This window comes from Pseudophryne corroboree, chromosome 1, assembly GCF_028390025.1.
Source record: "Pseudophryne corroboree isolate aPseCor3 chromosome 1, aPseCor3.hap2, whole genome shotgun sequence".
In the NCBI taxonomy this organism is placed as follows: domain Eukaryota; kingdom Metazoa; phylum Chordata; class Amphibia; order Anura; family Myobatrachidae; genus Pseudophryne; species Pseudophryne corroboree.
This window is the reverse complement of record NC_086444.1, coordinates 308,484,088-308,499,577: the sequence shown is the minus strand read 5'-3', so window position 1 is coordinate 308,499,577 and position 15,490 is coordinate 308,484,088. Positions and strand designations below refer to the sequence as shown.

The following is a 15,490-nucleotide window of genomic DNA, read 5'->3' as shown; positions in this document are numbered from 1 at the left end:
GTTTAGATCACAAGTTGTACGGTGTGATTGGTGTGGCTGGTATGAGTCTTACCCGGGATTCAAAATTCCTCCCTTATTGTGTACGCTCGTCCGGGCACAGTACCTAACTGGCTTGGAGGAGGGTCATAGGGGGAGGAGCCAGTGCACACCACCTGATCGGAAAGCTTTACTTTTGTGCCCTGTCTCCTGCGGAGCCGCTATTCCCCATGGTCCTTTCAGGAACCCCAGCATCCACTACGGACTCCGAGAAATAGAATTATCGGTAAGTAAATTCTTATTTTTGTAAAGTCGTATAAAGAGTGTTGTTTTTTTTCTGTGATTTATTACGCTGGGATACGTACGAAATAATATGACCTCGCATTACCGATTTTAGATGCCTCACAAAATAAAATAAAATAAGGTCATCCCAATGGGCTATATTATCTACATAATCTAGCCAATGACATTTTAGGTAATCACGGAATTGTTCCGAGTGAAAGAGAGATGTTGGGAATTTCCATGAACGATGTAAGGGGCCCATGGCTGGTAATTTAAATGAAAACTCGATAGGGGCATGATCAGAAATTACTATTTCCGCGGTATTGGCAGATCATACCTCCGTTACCAAATTATTAGCAACCAAAAATAATCTATCCGAGAAACTGAATGGTGAACGCCAGAATGGAAAGTAAGTCTTATCTGATGGGTGGAACAATCTCCAAATATCAATCGGTTGTAAATTCAACATGAATGTATTAAGAGCTGTCCACGAGGGGGAGTGCAAATTAGAGGGTGCAGGAGACTTATCTAACACTGGATCTTTAACCGTGTTTAAATCTCCACCAATGATGAGCGAGAACGTTTCCCGTTGTTGCAATAAAAGAACAATTTGATTTAAAAAGTCTGATACCTGGGTATTTGGGGCATATATATTCAAAATTGTGTATGGTGTGTCACCAATCTTATCAATCAAAATATATCTCCCGTTAGGATCTGATACCGTATCAAGAACTGTATATGAAAGGCGATGTGCAAAAAGAACCGCAACACCTCTAGTTTCATTGATATAGGAGGCTGAAAAGCAGTCACTGATCCAATTAGCCATAAGGGATGAGCCATCTCCAATCTTCCAATGTGTCTCCTGTAACAACATAATATCTGGGTTGAGGCGGTGTAAGTGAGTTATCACCTTTTTGCATTTGATGGGAGAATTAAGTCCTCCAGTGTTCCACGAGACGCAATTAAGTGAATCACAGGGAGATGAATAAGGTAAAGAATGTGTGCTATGTGACATTATCCAATCCCAATTTTGTTCCAAAAGCCAGTAAGGAGTTTCAGAAAATAAGAAGACCCCCCCTCCTTCCCCCCCATCCCAGCAAGTGGGGAGCAACCCTCTGGATTTCGCCATGATCTCAAGACCCCAAATCACACATATTGTAACATACAGAGGAAGGATCAAAACGTGTAGAATTATAATTCTGAATGTAAAATGTAAACTAACATTAATGATAACATGCTTCAATCTCCTTTTCAAATTTTTTCCAAACCATAGAAAAACTTTGTGGGCTCCAGTGGGACCAACAAAGCCGACCTGACATTTCTTTGTAAGATCTAGAATAAACATAACAAATAAACACATTCGTGGAAACATAAACTGTGTTAAAAGAAACACCATAGGGGGAGATATACCATACCATACCATACCATACCATACCATACCATACCATAAGGTCAGCAAAAAAAAAAGAAAAAAGGTACATCACGGAAAAGTAACCAAAAAGAAAACCTTGAGACCTTTACATGTGTTCTAACCTCTCCAAAATGTTTCCAAACAGAAAGTAAACTGGTGGGCCCCAGCGAAATCACTAGAGCCAACCAAGCACCCCCTCACAAACTGTACACATATAATAGGTACAATGTGAGACCTCAAGAGGAATTAACGAATAGTAGAACATAACATCTAGGTACTAGATGAGGTTACTCTAAAAATGAGACTAATAATTCACCTTATCGATTAGGTGATTTCGTAGAAAGAGCTGGTGAGCTCATTGAGGCGGGAGAAGACAAATGTTTGCGAGCATCTTCAGGATCACCAAATGTCATAGTGCGCCCATTATCCGTAACCCTTAATTTGGCAGGGTAGAGAAGTGCAACCGTTTTTGTGATTCCACCAAGAACTTACAAACTGGTGAAAAAGCTCTGCGCTTCTGAGTTACTGCCAGTGAAAACTCTTGGAATACTAAAATACGGTGACCATCAAGGACCAATTGACCTTGTCTTTTGTATGCTCTCAATATCATTTCTTTAGTCCTAAAGTCAAAATAGCGGGATACCACTGGTCGGGGGCGGGTGTTGGTTACTTCCCTTTCCATCTCTATCCTATGTGCCCGTTCAATTTGAGGGAACTCTATTGTATCAGAAATGTGTAAGGCTTGTGTCAGTTTAGATCAGTGGTTCTCAAACTCGGTCCTCAGTACCCCACACAGTGCATGTTTTGCAGGTAACCCAGCAGGTGCACAGGTGTATTAATTAATCACTGACACATTTTAAAAGGTCCACAGGGGGAGTTAATTATGTCACTTGTGATTCTGTGAGGAGCCCTGCAAAACATGCACCGTGTGGGGTCCTGAGGACCGAGTTTGAGAACCTGTGGTTTAGATGACACAAAGTCTCCCAAGACTGATGGTTTCACTTGTTCGGGAATTCCAATGAATCGCAAGTTGTTTCTGTGATTTCTGTTTTCAAGGTCATCCAATTTTCCTTGGCGCTCCCTGACCATAGTGATGGAAGAGTCAGCCGAGGATTGTAAGGCCAGGGCCGAATCCGCAACATCACTCACCCTCTGTTCCAATTCTGAGATTCTTGAAGTATTAGAAGCTACTTCCCGTAGAGTGGATTGAAACGAATCTTTAAATTCGTCCAATTTTTTATCAATGTGTAGCATAAGTACAGATAGAATTTCCCGGGCAGTTTGAGAAATCGGAGCTGAAGAGTCTAAATGCAAGACCGGGTCAGAATACGCAGCCATTGTCTGTGTGGTGTGAGTCTTGGGAGGATGATCCGCCCTGTTTGAGATTTTGTCCTAACAATTGTATCTGGAGTATTCCTGAGCATGAACCTAGATTGAGATTGAGAAGTCAAGAATTTCTCCATGAATTAGTAGGATCAGATAATTTTAGCCCGAGAGATGTGAATGGAGCTCACCAGCAAAATATAATTAGACCATGTACATTTTCAGAAGTAGGGTACAATCCCCCTGAAGGATATATTGAAAATAAAGTCACATTGGAATTTTTAGAGAATGCAATCAGGAAATAACATTATCAAAGACAATATTTCCCAAAAATAACTGAGACAGACTACAAGTCCCTGAATGAATAATAAAAATATAAATCCTGGGAAGGATAGCTGGTTGTAAAATAATAACAAGAATCAAATATTCTACTAATCCCGAATAGACAAGTAGAAGAAAGAGAAAATGAAAAAAAAAAAAAATTAAATAAATAAAATACACAGCAGAAGTCAAAGAAACTCAATAAGTGAACATATAAAATATAAGTATATGGTAAATTGAGTAGAAATTTCAAACCGTGTGAAAAATCAGATTACAATATACCAATAATAGGAATGTGATATCAGCTATTTAAACTGAGGTAATTCAACAGAATGGCCACAAGATGGCAGCAATAAATATTACAATCGTAACTAATACAGGTATAGGCCTGATAGAATCTTTCAGCAAAATGGCCACTAGGTGGCTACGAAGGCTGCTACAAGGTCAAGTAATATTAGTGTATATATATATATATATATATATATATATATATATATATATATATATATATAATGGGAAAGGAAAAGAAGGGGGGAAAAATTATATATGTGAGTGAAAACCTGAACAGAGTTTTTAGAACAGATATAGTTCGTGTTTTATATAGATGGAGTCCAGCACAAGAGTCCTGGGGGGGGGGGGGGGAAATTAGCCCTATGGGCAGTGAGAGAGCAACGTTAAAGAAGAGGATGAAAGGGAAGGTAAGCAAGTAGGGAAAAGTATGCACAGATGGGTAGGAGAAATAGGTAATTCAAGGAGGAAAGGGGGCACACACACAAGGAGGGTCGGGATCAAGTCAAGGGATAAGAATTTTAGCAGGGTTAATCAGAAAAAGGGAAACAAACCAGGTTAGCGAGTTGGGGGATCAGCAGTTCGTTGAAACGCCTGTGGCCACTAGGATTCCCTCCAGAGGTTACAACAAGCGACAGAGTAATGAAGGCTCACTCGGGTGGCAACGGAGTCCCAGGGTTAAGCATCAGACGTCAGCAATCCCAGGCAGAGGGGAAGGGAGGACCGACAGGTTTATGGATCTTAGTAGTAAAAGTCCAACAAGGCGGGTAACTCCGGGCAGGCACCTTTTGTATAGGAGGGAGTACAGAGAGGAGACGAGGCCGATGGGTCTCCGCAGGAGGCACACAGTCAAGGACCAGCAAACGATCTCGTATGGAAGTCTACAGCGGGGCAGTTAGGAGCTGATTCTCTGTGTGTGTGCCGGGAGTATAGGAGGGAGACAGGGCTGACGGGTCCCCACAGGAAGCACACAGCCAAAGATCAGCAGGCAGTCTCACACAGGATTCGGCAGCGGGGCAGTCAGAAGCTAGTTCTCCACATGCTCGCCGGGTCCTCAACCGTTCCGCTGCGGCAATCTTGCTTATCACACTACCCCAGCCTCTGTAAAGGGTCCGCTGTCGGCAGATATGTACAACAAGTGGGCGGCCTGCCGTGATCGTTCAGGTCCGCGTCCCCAACCCAAGTCTCTGTAAGGAGCCCAGGGCCGCCGCGGCTTCAGTCCTTGCAGGCGGGGAATTGCAGTCCGCAGATAAATGTAAGCAGTAGTTAAAATCGTGGCCACAATTTAATCAAAGACTAGTGTCAACCAGGTAGGGCAGCTAATGTCCAATGGGCGTCCAGTGGAGTCTCCGGAGCAATGAGGGCAAAGTCCCTCCGTCAGCACTCAGTCTTCAGCTGCTTTGTTTACAGGGCCCCCGGTTCCACACCTCTGCAGCGATCCCACTACCAAGGGCCTCCCCAGACAGCACGCACCCGCGGCGGGCGTGTGGACTATGCAGTCACCGAGAGACAAGCTCGCAGCACAAGGCAACTGCGGTACAAGTATAGCAGGCCGGCAGGCGCGTAAAGCCGGCAAGCTGGAGGGAGAAGTAAGGAGCAGCGCTGCAGTCTCAGGTTAAGAGGAGGCAGAGGACTGCCATATAGGGCAGCGTCCGGAGGGAATCCGCCCAGGCAAAGACGTTAGGGAGCTCCGTCAAGAGGACTGCTGCTGTCAGAAAATCGGATTCCCTCTTTGTGCTGTATGATGCTGTCAAAAAGGGTTGTCCTGCTTCAAAGCAGCCCATTGGATTAGGCTTACTATTCAACAGGCACACGCTTCTGTGGCATTGCCTATTCCTCGGTCTATCAAAGCCCACTCCACTAGGTCTGTGGGCTCCGCCTGGGTGTGTCGGCCTTGCAACGCTGCCGGGCCGCTACCTGGTCAGGGACAAACACGTTTGTCACATTTTACGGGTTTGATACCCTGGCTGCAGAGGATGTCCAGTTTGGACATGCGTGCTGCAGGTGTCTCAGCACGTTCCTACCCATTCTCGGAGCTTTGGGACGTCCCCGTCGTGCTGTGTGTCCCCAGTGTCCCTTATGGTGATGGAGAAGGGAGGATTTTAATTACCAAGCGGTAAATCATTTTCTCGTATGCCATAAGGGATACTGGGCGCCTGCTTCTATGCTGAGACTTCCTGCAAGTTATTGTTCTTAGCTGAAGTTATTTCTATCAGCTGTTGCTGTTTATGGTTTCACTAGCTGTTGCTAGTTGTTGTTTGAGTGTTGGTTCTTTAATCTCACCACTGTTTGTATTGTTATATCTTCCTCTCAAGTATGTCCTTCTCCTTCGGGCACCGTTTTCCTAGACTAAGCTGTGGGGGAGGTCATAGAGGGGAGGAGCCAGCACACCCTGTTGAAGAAATTTAAAGTGCACCGGCTCCGTTGGACCCCCTCTATACCCATCGTACTAAATGTCCCCAGTATCCCTTATGGACTATGAAAAAAGGATTTACCGGTAGGTAATTAAAATCGTCTTTTTAGTGGTTTTATAGAAAGCTATCCACTACAGGGCTACTAAATGCAAAACATGAGTCAGCCTATTACTCCACTGCTGCACCACAAGGAGCTGAGGTCTTCGCAAACCTATGTTGCTCTAACCCAGGCATGTCCAAACTGCGGCCCATCAGCTGTTGTGAAACTACATATCCCAGCATGCCCTGACAGTGTTTTGCTGTCAGAGAATGCTAAAGCTGTGTCCTTCATGCTTGCAATACCTGGAAATGGATTTTATTAAATCCTGTTTTAATTATGTTCTAGTACTCTTGTGTAGTCTGAGGAGCAAAGTGAATTAAAACCTATGATTATGAAGTTAAATTAACACTTCTATTTATTTCATTAGATAACAAATACTTCTTTAAGCGTTGCATGGTCTGTATGAACAGGTCACTCTTGCTATTGATTTGCTAGTATCAGGTGAATGGTTTGCTTCCCAGAAGAGTGTCCTTTGTATAATCGGTAGATAAAGCTCTACAGGGACTGATTTCCTCTTTTATCTTTTTCTCTGTGTGAAATCATTCCGCTCATAAGTCTATAACACTTTACTGTATTTGGATAACAAAACATGTTTTATGACTAATAGCAAATTCTATACATGCAGTGCAGCATTTTGATGAATGACCAAGTTATTAAGGATTTCTCTCTTTTCAGATGACAACAGCAACCAGAGCTCTATAGCTGATGCATCCCCAGTTAAGCAGGAGAACAGCAGTAATTGCAGCCCTGCCCCTGACAACCTGAACACACAGGCAGACAGTACGGAGATGAAATCTGAGGAAGCCCATTCTAATGCTAGTGAACACCAGGACTCTGAAGGTGCTGTGATCCCTATTCTCTGTCATTGTAACACGAGATCCTTATATATTGTAGCATTGTGTTTTCAGCCATCATGTAAAGGAATACATGTATCAGAATTAGTCATAAGGCATTACTGACATTAAATTACAGTATAAGTAGTGATTTTGAGCCAGTTTCCAAACACTTGGACATGTGTAGCCAATATTGGGGTTTACATAATAACTACAATAGACATAGGGGTGTATTCAATAACTGTCGGAAGCTGCCGTCTTGTCAGAAAGACGGCAGCTTCCAACAGAAATAGGTTGGAAGGGGTTCCGACCTATTCAATAGGGGCTGATTTTTTCAGACAAGTCGGGAATTCCCGACTTGTCGGAAAACACGTGGCTCGGCGGAACAGACGCCGATCCACGTGCTTCTGTCGGAAATGGGGCCAAATCCGACAGGTTTTGGCCCCCTTTCCGGCAAACTCAATCCGACTTGAAAACAAGTCGGATTGAGGTGAGGAGAGGAGCGGTGCTGCGGGCGGCTGGGGAGCTGAGATCGACTGCCAGCAGGGGAAGCTGGCTGCAGGAGACATGTCTGCCGCAGACATGTTCCCCTGCTGCCAGCCTCTCCCGCCGGCCGCCGATCTCTGCAGCGCCTCTCTTCCTGCAGCGTCCCCCGCAGCCAGCCCCTCCCGCTCACGGCCGCCGATCTCTGCTCCCCTGGCCGCTGTCGTCAGCGTGGCCGCTGACCGCAGCGGCCTGACAGGAGCCTGTGTACGGCCAAATCCGACAGGCAATATTTGGCCGTCCATTGAATAGGGGTTGTCTGATCCATTCCGACAACTGCATGTCGGAATGGATCCGACTCTTATTGAATATACCCCATAATCTTTTATTGGTATGTTGCCACAAAAATCTGAAGTGATAGACATATGTAAAAACAGAACTAGCACTTACAGGTTACACAAAGTTGCAAAGGATGGAGGAGGGCCCTGCTCACGAGTGCTTATAGTCTAGAGCAGTGGTTTCAGCACCAATCTTCATATAGTCACAACAGGTCATGTTTTCAGGATTTCTGTCTTTGGAAACAGATGTGATTAAATCATCTGTACATGATTAAAGAAATCCTGAATATATTATGTATTGGGAGTTGTGAATCCACGGGCTAAAGATTGGAGGTAGACTGAGTGGTATCAGAATCCCAGCGGTCAGGATCTCTACAGAATGCTGGCAGCTGCATCCTGATGATCAGTATTCTGACAGATACTGGTGAGTATTTTAACCCTAACTGTCCCCTCCAGCAGCCTAACCCTATATACTGAAACAAAATGTTCTCTTTCTCTCCTTTTCTACATTAGCTAGGTACATCTAAGCAGCCGCAATAGTTGTAATCAACTTTGGTAGCAAGTATTGTCTGTACTACTTGGTATAGTAAATATTGCATTACATCTGTGATGTAGCAAATGGAACCAGCTAGCCCTAGGGTGCTGTGCTCCTCTCCTGCACAAGGTATACTGCACTGCATAAATAGAATGAATAGCTGGCTACTTTGCTTGTTAGGAGAAAGCATTTCAAACAGTAATTAATGTTATATACAGACAGCAAACACCACTGTTCATTGTCTCTGTCATTAATATGTTTCAGGTCAGCAAAGTAAACATCTCTCCATGCAGCGGGTATTTAAAACCAAGTGACATTTCAGAATAAACTAAACTGAGTACTTTAGTTCTAGAACTACAGATGAGTCCTCATTATGTCATGTGGCCTGAGTGAGTGTAGAGACTTTCTTTAAATTTGCACCACAGACGCAGGGAAACGCCTCTCAATCTGTAGCAGAGACGTTTGGCGGCAAATTTAACCACACAGGAATTAGTTTTAAATATGTATGAAGTCGCAGATGAAGAACCCAGGACCTTGAAGTAAAAAAAAAAAAAAAAAAGGGGGGTGTGTCACTTCATATACTCATTAGCGCACAGATGTAGAAATTTGATCAGTGCAATCTCGTGAAGCCGTTTTATTGAATTGCAATTAGGATGCATAGTCGGGCGGAAAAGACGCTTGTCGTAAGCAGAGTAGCACTGGACCTGACGAGCTGAATTGGGCCGTATGAGGACACACCTGTACTTCAGAACTTAAATAGTGTACACATGACAAGTAGCCAGTTAAGTTGTGGAGTAAACTTTAGAGGCTGTACTTAGTATACATTAGTCGTCAGTCATGGAAAACGATTTCATTTTTGTTCTGGTTTAATTATTTTGAGCTTGCCCTGTTAAGAAATAATAAAAATATATATAAAATGTGTTTGGGTAAACTACGTAATAAATCATTACTCTTTGAACTGAAATCTGCTGGTGGGGAAAAAAAAAGAGCAAAAATCTGTCGGTTAAAGTCTACATGTCCGGAGAATGATCTGCTCTGGGCTAACATTCATTTTCTATTTAACCATTGTAGTGACTTCAGGACAAAATTCACAGTCATCGGTTGAAAGTTCATTAGCCAGTTCAGAGAAAACAGAGACACAAACTTCAGTTGATAAAGAGATTGCTGCAGAGACCTCTAAACATTCTCAGGTAATGACCAAATGGGTAGGTCAACTAAATGTCCATTTTACAAATGGGCATAATTATGAAAAATATCTGTTTATGCTTTTGACTAATGTATATTTAACCAATTGGAGAAAATAACTGTTTGTATCCTATTGAACCTTGTACAACGGCTAGGTCTGATTTAGTGATCTGTCTTTATCCATTCTGTTAATTAAAAACTTGAGTGTTAATGAGATGTCTGACGCCTTTTTAGCATGTACATTAAAATTGCTGAAGACAAGTCCCACTAGTCTTCAGCATTTAAGGACTTCAAGTAAGTTAAAAAAAAAATATAGCCTAGTCTAATGGATTTATTGACCTTTTTTCTGTTTGTACAATTTTGTTATGCGGGTACTGTGGTTACCCTTTGTATTTTACATTGGTTTATGTACAATACATCGCAATGATATCACAAGTAGGGGACGGGTCAGCTGAAAGTCCCTATTAACCCCCATCCTGGCACTTACCATGTTAGATGTGCACCTGTTTGGAAAGGGGGAAGGGGGGGGAGTCCTCTCTTTCAAACACTGTGCTTCCTTTTAAAAGTTGGTGGTCAGTTTGATTGCCAGACCATAAAGTCTACACGCTGAAAACATCAAGGAGTGTAGGTTTGGGTAAGATCTACCCTATCCTAGCTTTAGTAAACTCAGGAGAGTCCCCTCTTTCAAATGATGTAGTCCCTAAGTAGTTATTGTCTGGTGATCTGTATGAAAAAAAACCACATATAGGGGGTGATGTACTAATCAGTGATAAGAGTGGAGAAGTTGCTCATGGAAACCAATCAGCTGCTCTGTATAATTTTATAGTATGCAAATTATAAATGTTACTTCAATGCTGTTTGGTTGCCATGGGCAACTTCTCCACTGGCTCACTTCTCCACTCTTTTCACTGCATAGTACATCTCCCCCCCAATAGTCTGCTGCTTTCTGCTGTTTGTATATGGAGAAGCAAGAACCACAAGAACCAGTATTTCATATTCCATGTTAGAAAGACCAATGTGTGTGTGGGTGGTTTTTTTTTTTTTTTATTTTTTTTTTAGTTTATCCCCCCTGAAAGGTTAGTCTTCTGAAGAAAAGGTATAACTAGAGGCTACTGCGTAAAAAATACTAATATCGACTTTCGAATGTGTTCAGCTCAGAAGTTCATTACTGGGGCAAGAAAATCCTCAGCGAGAGAGATGTTGACTGAAGCTACCTAGGCCTGCTCCAGTAGTTCCTATACATTTTCTGCTTGTCTCCTTCATATTTTTCTAAACAGAACGTTATGAAAATGTTTGTACGTGGTTACTGTTAAGCCATGTGCACCAAGTTTTGGACTGGGCATGGATAGAACAGCCTGTAGCCAGTAAGTAATGGCAGTTATTGTATTGTATTCATAGCTGCATAGGGTGCTCAATGTGAGAATGCTCCTCTTGTAGGTGGTAGGGACTTGGCCTCCTAAATGTCATACATGTATGGGCAGATTCATGACGTAAGGAGGGGATGAAGGTACAGAGGAAAGCCACATCATTGGAGTTGGTGGAAGACAGCACTGATGCGCTGTCAAACTAATGCAGAAATATCGGATCAAACACAATTTCTATGAAATTTCATACATTGTTATTTTGTGTTTGTTATTTTAAAAGTGTGGAGAGACCTGATAGCGCTGACTAGAAATTTCAAACGTAACTGTCAAGAAAATCGCAAACACAGGGGTCTATTTACTTAGCCTTGGGAGGAGATAAAGTGGACAGAGAGAAAGTACCAGCCAATAAGCTCTTTTGTCATTTTTCAAACGCAGCCTGTACATGGCAGTTAGGAGCTGATTGGCTGCTACTTTATTTACGTCCACTTTATCTCCATCCAAGGCTTAGTAAATAGACCCCTTAATCCGCTATTCGTGATACAGCTATCTACTAGGACAGCAGAACGTTTCAAGCCATTGATAGGAGAGGAACAAAAAACTACAGTAAAAATGGCTTTATACTTGAAGGAAATACTGTAATTAGAATACTGAATGCATATACCCTTGAGGATCCCTAAGTGATAGCACATCTTAGACTTGCTTTGTGGCCAGTAAGGATTGCAAGCCAGAGTGAAACAACCCTGTGCTTACTACCTCAGCAGTTCAAAAATGGATGAACATATTTTGTAACATTTATATTTACAAATCTATATAGTTTTCATACTGGAACTTTATTTTTATTTTATTTTTTTGCATTATTAGTGCATAGCAGTTAGTCACTCAGCTAATTGATCTCCGTGACTTTTAGTCCAGAGGAAACTATTTTGTGCCAGTTAATCTATTTTATCTTCTAAAGAAAAAACAATTGTCGCTAACATATGACACATACAATAACTGTTGCAATTCCCCCCCTTTCATGATATAGGATTCTGATGATGGTGCCCCTCCGTGCAAAAAGACGAAAGGTGACAGTTCGCAGCAGAACACCGAATCAATGTAGACTATCCAGCTCAATTTTATTTTTATTTTATTTGGGGTCTGTTTACTGTAAGGTACATTGGTTATTGCAACAATAGGACAGCCTTACTTAAAGTATCTTTGTCTCTTCAATGAGAATAGGACTCTACTTTTTCAACCTACAAAGCAAAAATCTGACAATGCCTGGATAGGAGGCCAGGACTTGAGGAAGCTGAAGTCTTTCTGTGAGAACTCAGAATACCAAGGAAAGTCTGTTGAAGTAGTTGATGTAAACACTCAGGAGGGTCTACGCACTGTTTTCTGTAGTCGTTTTTACATTTGTGTTGCTGCTGTATATATATATATTTTCCATTTTGCTATTTAACATGTAAGATATTTAAAGATGGTACCTGTTCAGTTGTAAGCCTCCACGTGAATTTACATAATTCTGGTTTTGTTATTGTGCCTTTTTGATCTAGAATTATTATTTTAAATAAAGATCCACATAAGTGGGTGAATTTATTTAGGTAAAGTCTAACACTTGTAGCAAAGTTGGGATAAGCCATTTTCACATGTGGAGTTGAGGTGATCATTTTTTTTTTTTTTGCCCCTATTTGAATGCTTTCATTTACAAACTTTCCCATCCAAGTCCATGCATTCCACATCCTCTACCTGCGTCTGCTAGTTTGTATGTACTTCTTTACGTGTTATAGAAACACAACTTTAGTACAATGTAACTAGCTATATCTCTGTTCCAGGCAGCTCATTTAATATTTACATTGTGCTCTAGTCAATGGTTCATCCATATTTCTTTTTTACTGTAAAGAAATTGATTTTTATATGTTTTTAGTTTTGTGGTTTCTTCTAAGATCATGTGTTTAGTCAAAGCAGGATTGGTTTTTATGCTACATATATTAATTTGCGTATAAAAAAAATGTGTGTGTATGTATGTGTGTATATATATATATATATATATATATATATATATATATATATATATATATATATATTCCAACAGTTTAAATTGATTTATATCTTCAGATTATGTCAATGCTTTCAAATTGTGGAAACTGTCTCAGCTACTGGAAAAGAGCTAATGTATGGGTGGGTAATAGCATTATGATTTATAAGAAGGCTACAGCACTGCCTGTGTGAGTCTTGTGTACATACGGTTCCATTCCATGAAAAGCAGCACTATTCTACAGTGTGTGGCTTTACTGTTCAATAGATCAAATATTTAATTGCTAGCTTTTAGAGTATGTATTTTCCTTCCCTGATTATGTATAGTTTGCAATTATGTTTTATTATTCAGAAAATGTTTCTTAGTCTTTCCAAATCACGTTAAATTGGTAGTCCAGCGCCATGAAAGGCTGTCTGAATTGCTCTTGTGGACTCTAGAAAGCTTAGTGGTGCTATCTCCTTAATGTTTGTATACACAATACACTATGTTGAAACAAAATGACAATACATGTTAACTTATTGGATGGCTGCAGTCATTTTCTAGCCAATAAATGTATTCCAAGGAACGTTTCTTGCCAGTTCTGTCTATAAACGGGCATTTTATCATGTAACTGCAGAGCTGCCAGTCCTCCCTTCTGCGTTCCATAACATGAAAATGGCTTCATAAGATTGTAATGAAGTTACTTCCACTCACCCTGGTTGACATTTGGCATGTCTCGCATATTTTGCATGGGATAGACCTTAGCATTCAGCATTCCATGCAGTTATGTTTTTCTTTTTAATTATACATTCCCTATAAAAAGATAAACATGCATTTTGCGTTCTATGTGTAACTTTAATTCTGTGATCTTGCATAGACCATTAAATACTACCTGTTACTCAGTATTTTCTTCCGTAAACTAATTATTAAAGATGCTGGAGCGAAGACTGACTGTTGTTAAACTCCAAATAGTTTCATCTATATAAATTCACACACTTCTACCTAAAAACTGTTCTCTTCCATTTTCTATTCTGCAAACTTTTGAATAGCCTGTTTCTGTAACGTGTCTGGAAAATGTCCGTGTTACATATTTGCTGCCAGTTCTTTAAGTAGAATTTGATGCTGCAGGATTGTGGAGCGTTCATGGAGTCCTTTCCATCATTCTTAATATACCTCAAGATTTTACATTAAATGTACATTTTCTAAAAGCTGACACTAAAGTTGTTTACAGCACTGTGTCTGCTTCACCAGTATCGGTGTCAGAGTGAGAACGTACCTTGCATGGTCCACTATCAAGAATGCAAAGACTTGCACATATCACCTAATCTATAATCCTTGTGTTGGCTATAGTAATCTAAGGGGGAAATGTATTAAACCTCCTAAAAAGCGGACAAATTAGCCAGTTAACTAGAATGAATCAAGTACATTCTAATCTATAAAATGATAGTTAGAAGCTGGTTGTTTGCTATAAGCAGCTTCACCACTGATCCAGTTCTCCATTCTTTAGATTGTTTGATACCTCTCCCCCAAAGTCACAACGCTCCCTCTTTATATTGCCAGACACAGCCACAACTAGTAGTATAGCTAGGATAGAGGATACACTGTGGTTCGACACATTTCGTATACAGTAATGCAAAGAACACATCCTTGTGCTAAGAGATTGGGCATTATAACACATAACCACTTTACACAAACACTTGGAAATAAATGTTAAAATCTTTGCATGGAGCCTTTTACTGGTTTGTCTGATCATAGAATGGTTTAAAAAAATAAAATAGCCTGGTTCAATTTGAGTGCTTTTGATAACATTTTGGCCCAGATTTATCAAGCCTTGGAGAGTGATAAATTGCACAGGGATGAAGTAGCAACCAATCAGCTCTTAACTGTCATTTTTTTTTTCAAACACAGCCTGTAACATGGGAGTTAGGAGCTGGTTGGTTGATAACTTATCACTTTCCAAGGCTTGTTAAATCTGAGACTTTATGGCAATATCTGTTCAGTGACGGGTGTGTTCTGAAGTGGGGTTAATGGTATGTTTAATTAAATTTGTTTTGTGCAAATAATGTCATTTCTATAACAAGTTTCTCTGTAAGGGGAGGTGAATATTGCTTGCAGTGAGGTTACCATCAATTCTGAAATACAGTAAGCCTGTCTCAGTGAGAACAGGTGTTTTGTCTGATATAGGTATAGGCTGCAGTTTATGCTATTTGATACCATAACAATGGGTAGTGATTGTATCCTGGCCAATGATAACTTTAAATGATTCCCATTGGCTACCTAATTATAAGCCAGTCCGTTATTGCAAGCACCCATGAAATTGTAAATCTAAACGTTAACTATATAATATCACCTGTCCCTGTCATAATCATATACTGTATGACAAAACTGAAACCAAACCTGAAAATAAAGCTGATATTGGTGCATTTTTGTCTTTTTATATTATCTGTAAATAAATAGTTGTATCAAGGCAAATCCAACAATCTTACGGAAACCATGGCCTGGATGTAATGCCGCCCGAGTTTGGCGGCCGTGCAGGATGTCGGCCGAACTCGGGTGTTTTTTTTAAAGGGGCAATTACTTACAAGGCATGGTTTTGCCTTGTAATTGATGGCCCCTTTAAAAAAAAAAAGTCTGAGTTTGG

At 40.9% G+C, this 15,490-nt stretch overlaps 1 protein-coding gene across 2 annotated transcripts in view; it reads left to right on the top strand.

Annotated features, from left to right (window-relative positions):
- The window catches only part of BCL7A (BAF chromatin remodeling complex subunit BCL7A), a 60,364-nt gene extending 45,092 nt beyond the window's left edge, over positions 1-15,272 (top strand). For both annotated transcript variants that reach the window (XM_063964471.1, XM_063964470.1), the window contains 3 exons: positions 6,791-6,955; positions 9,376-9,494; positions 11,878-15,272. In XM_063964471.1, coding sequence (XP_063820541.1) covers positions 6,791-6,955; positions 9,376-9,494; positions 11,878-11,952 — 359 coding nt within the window. In that variant the 3' untranslated portion in view covers positions 11,953-15,272. The remainder of the gene's footprint in view (positions 1-6,790; positions 6,956-9,375; positions 9,495-11,877) is intronic.
- Positions 15,273-15,490: the final 218 nt, after the last annotated feature.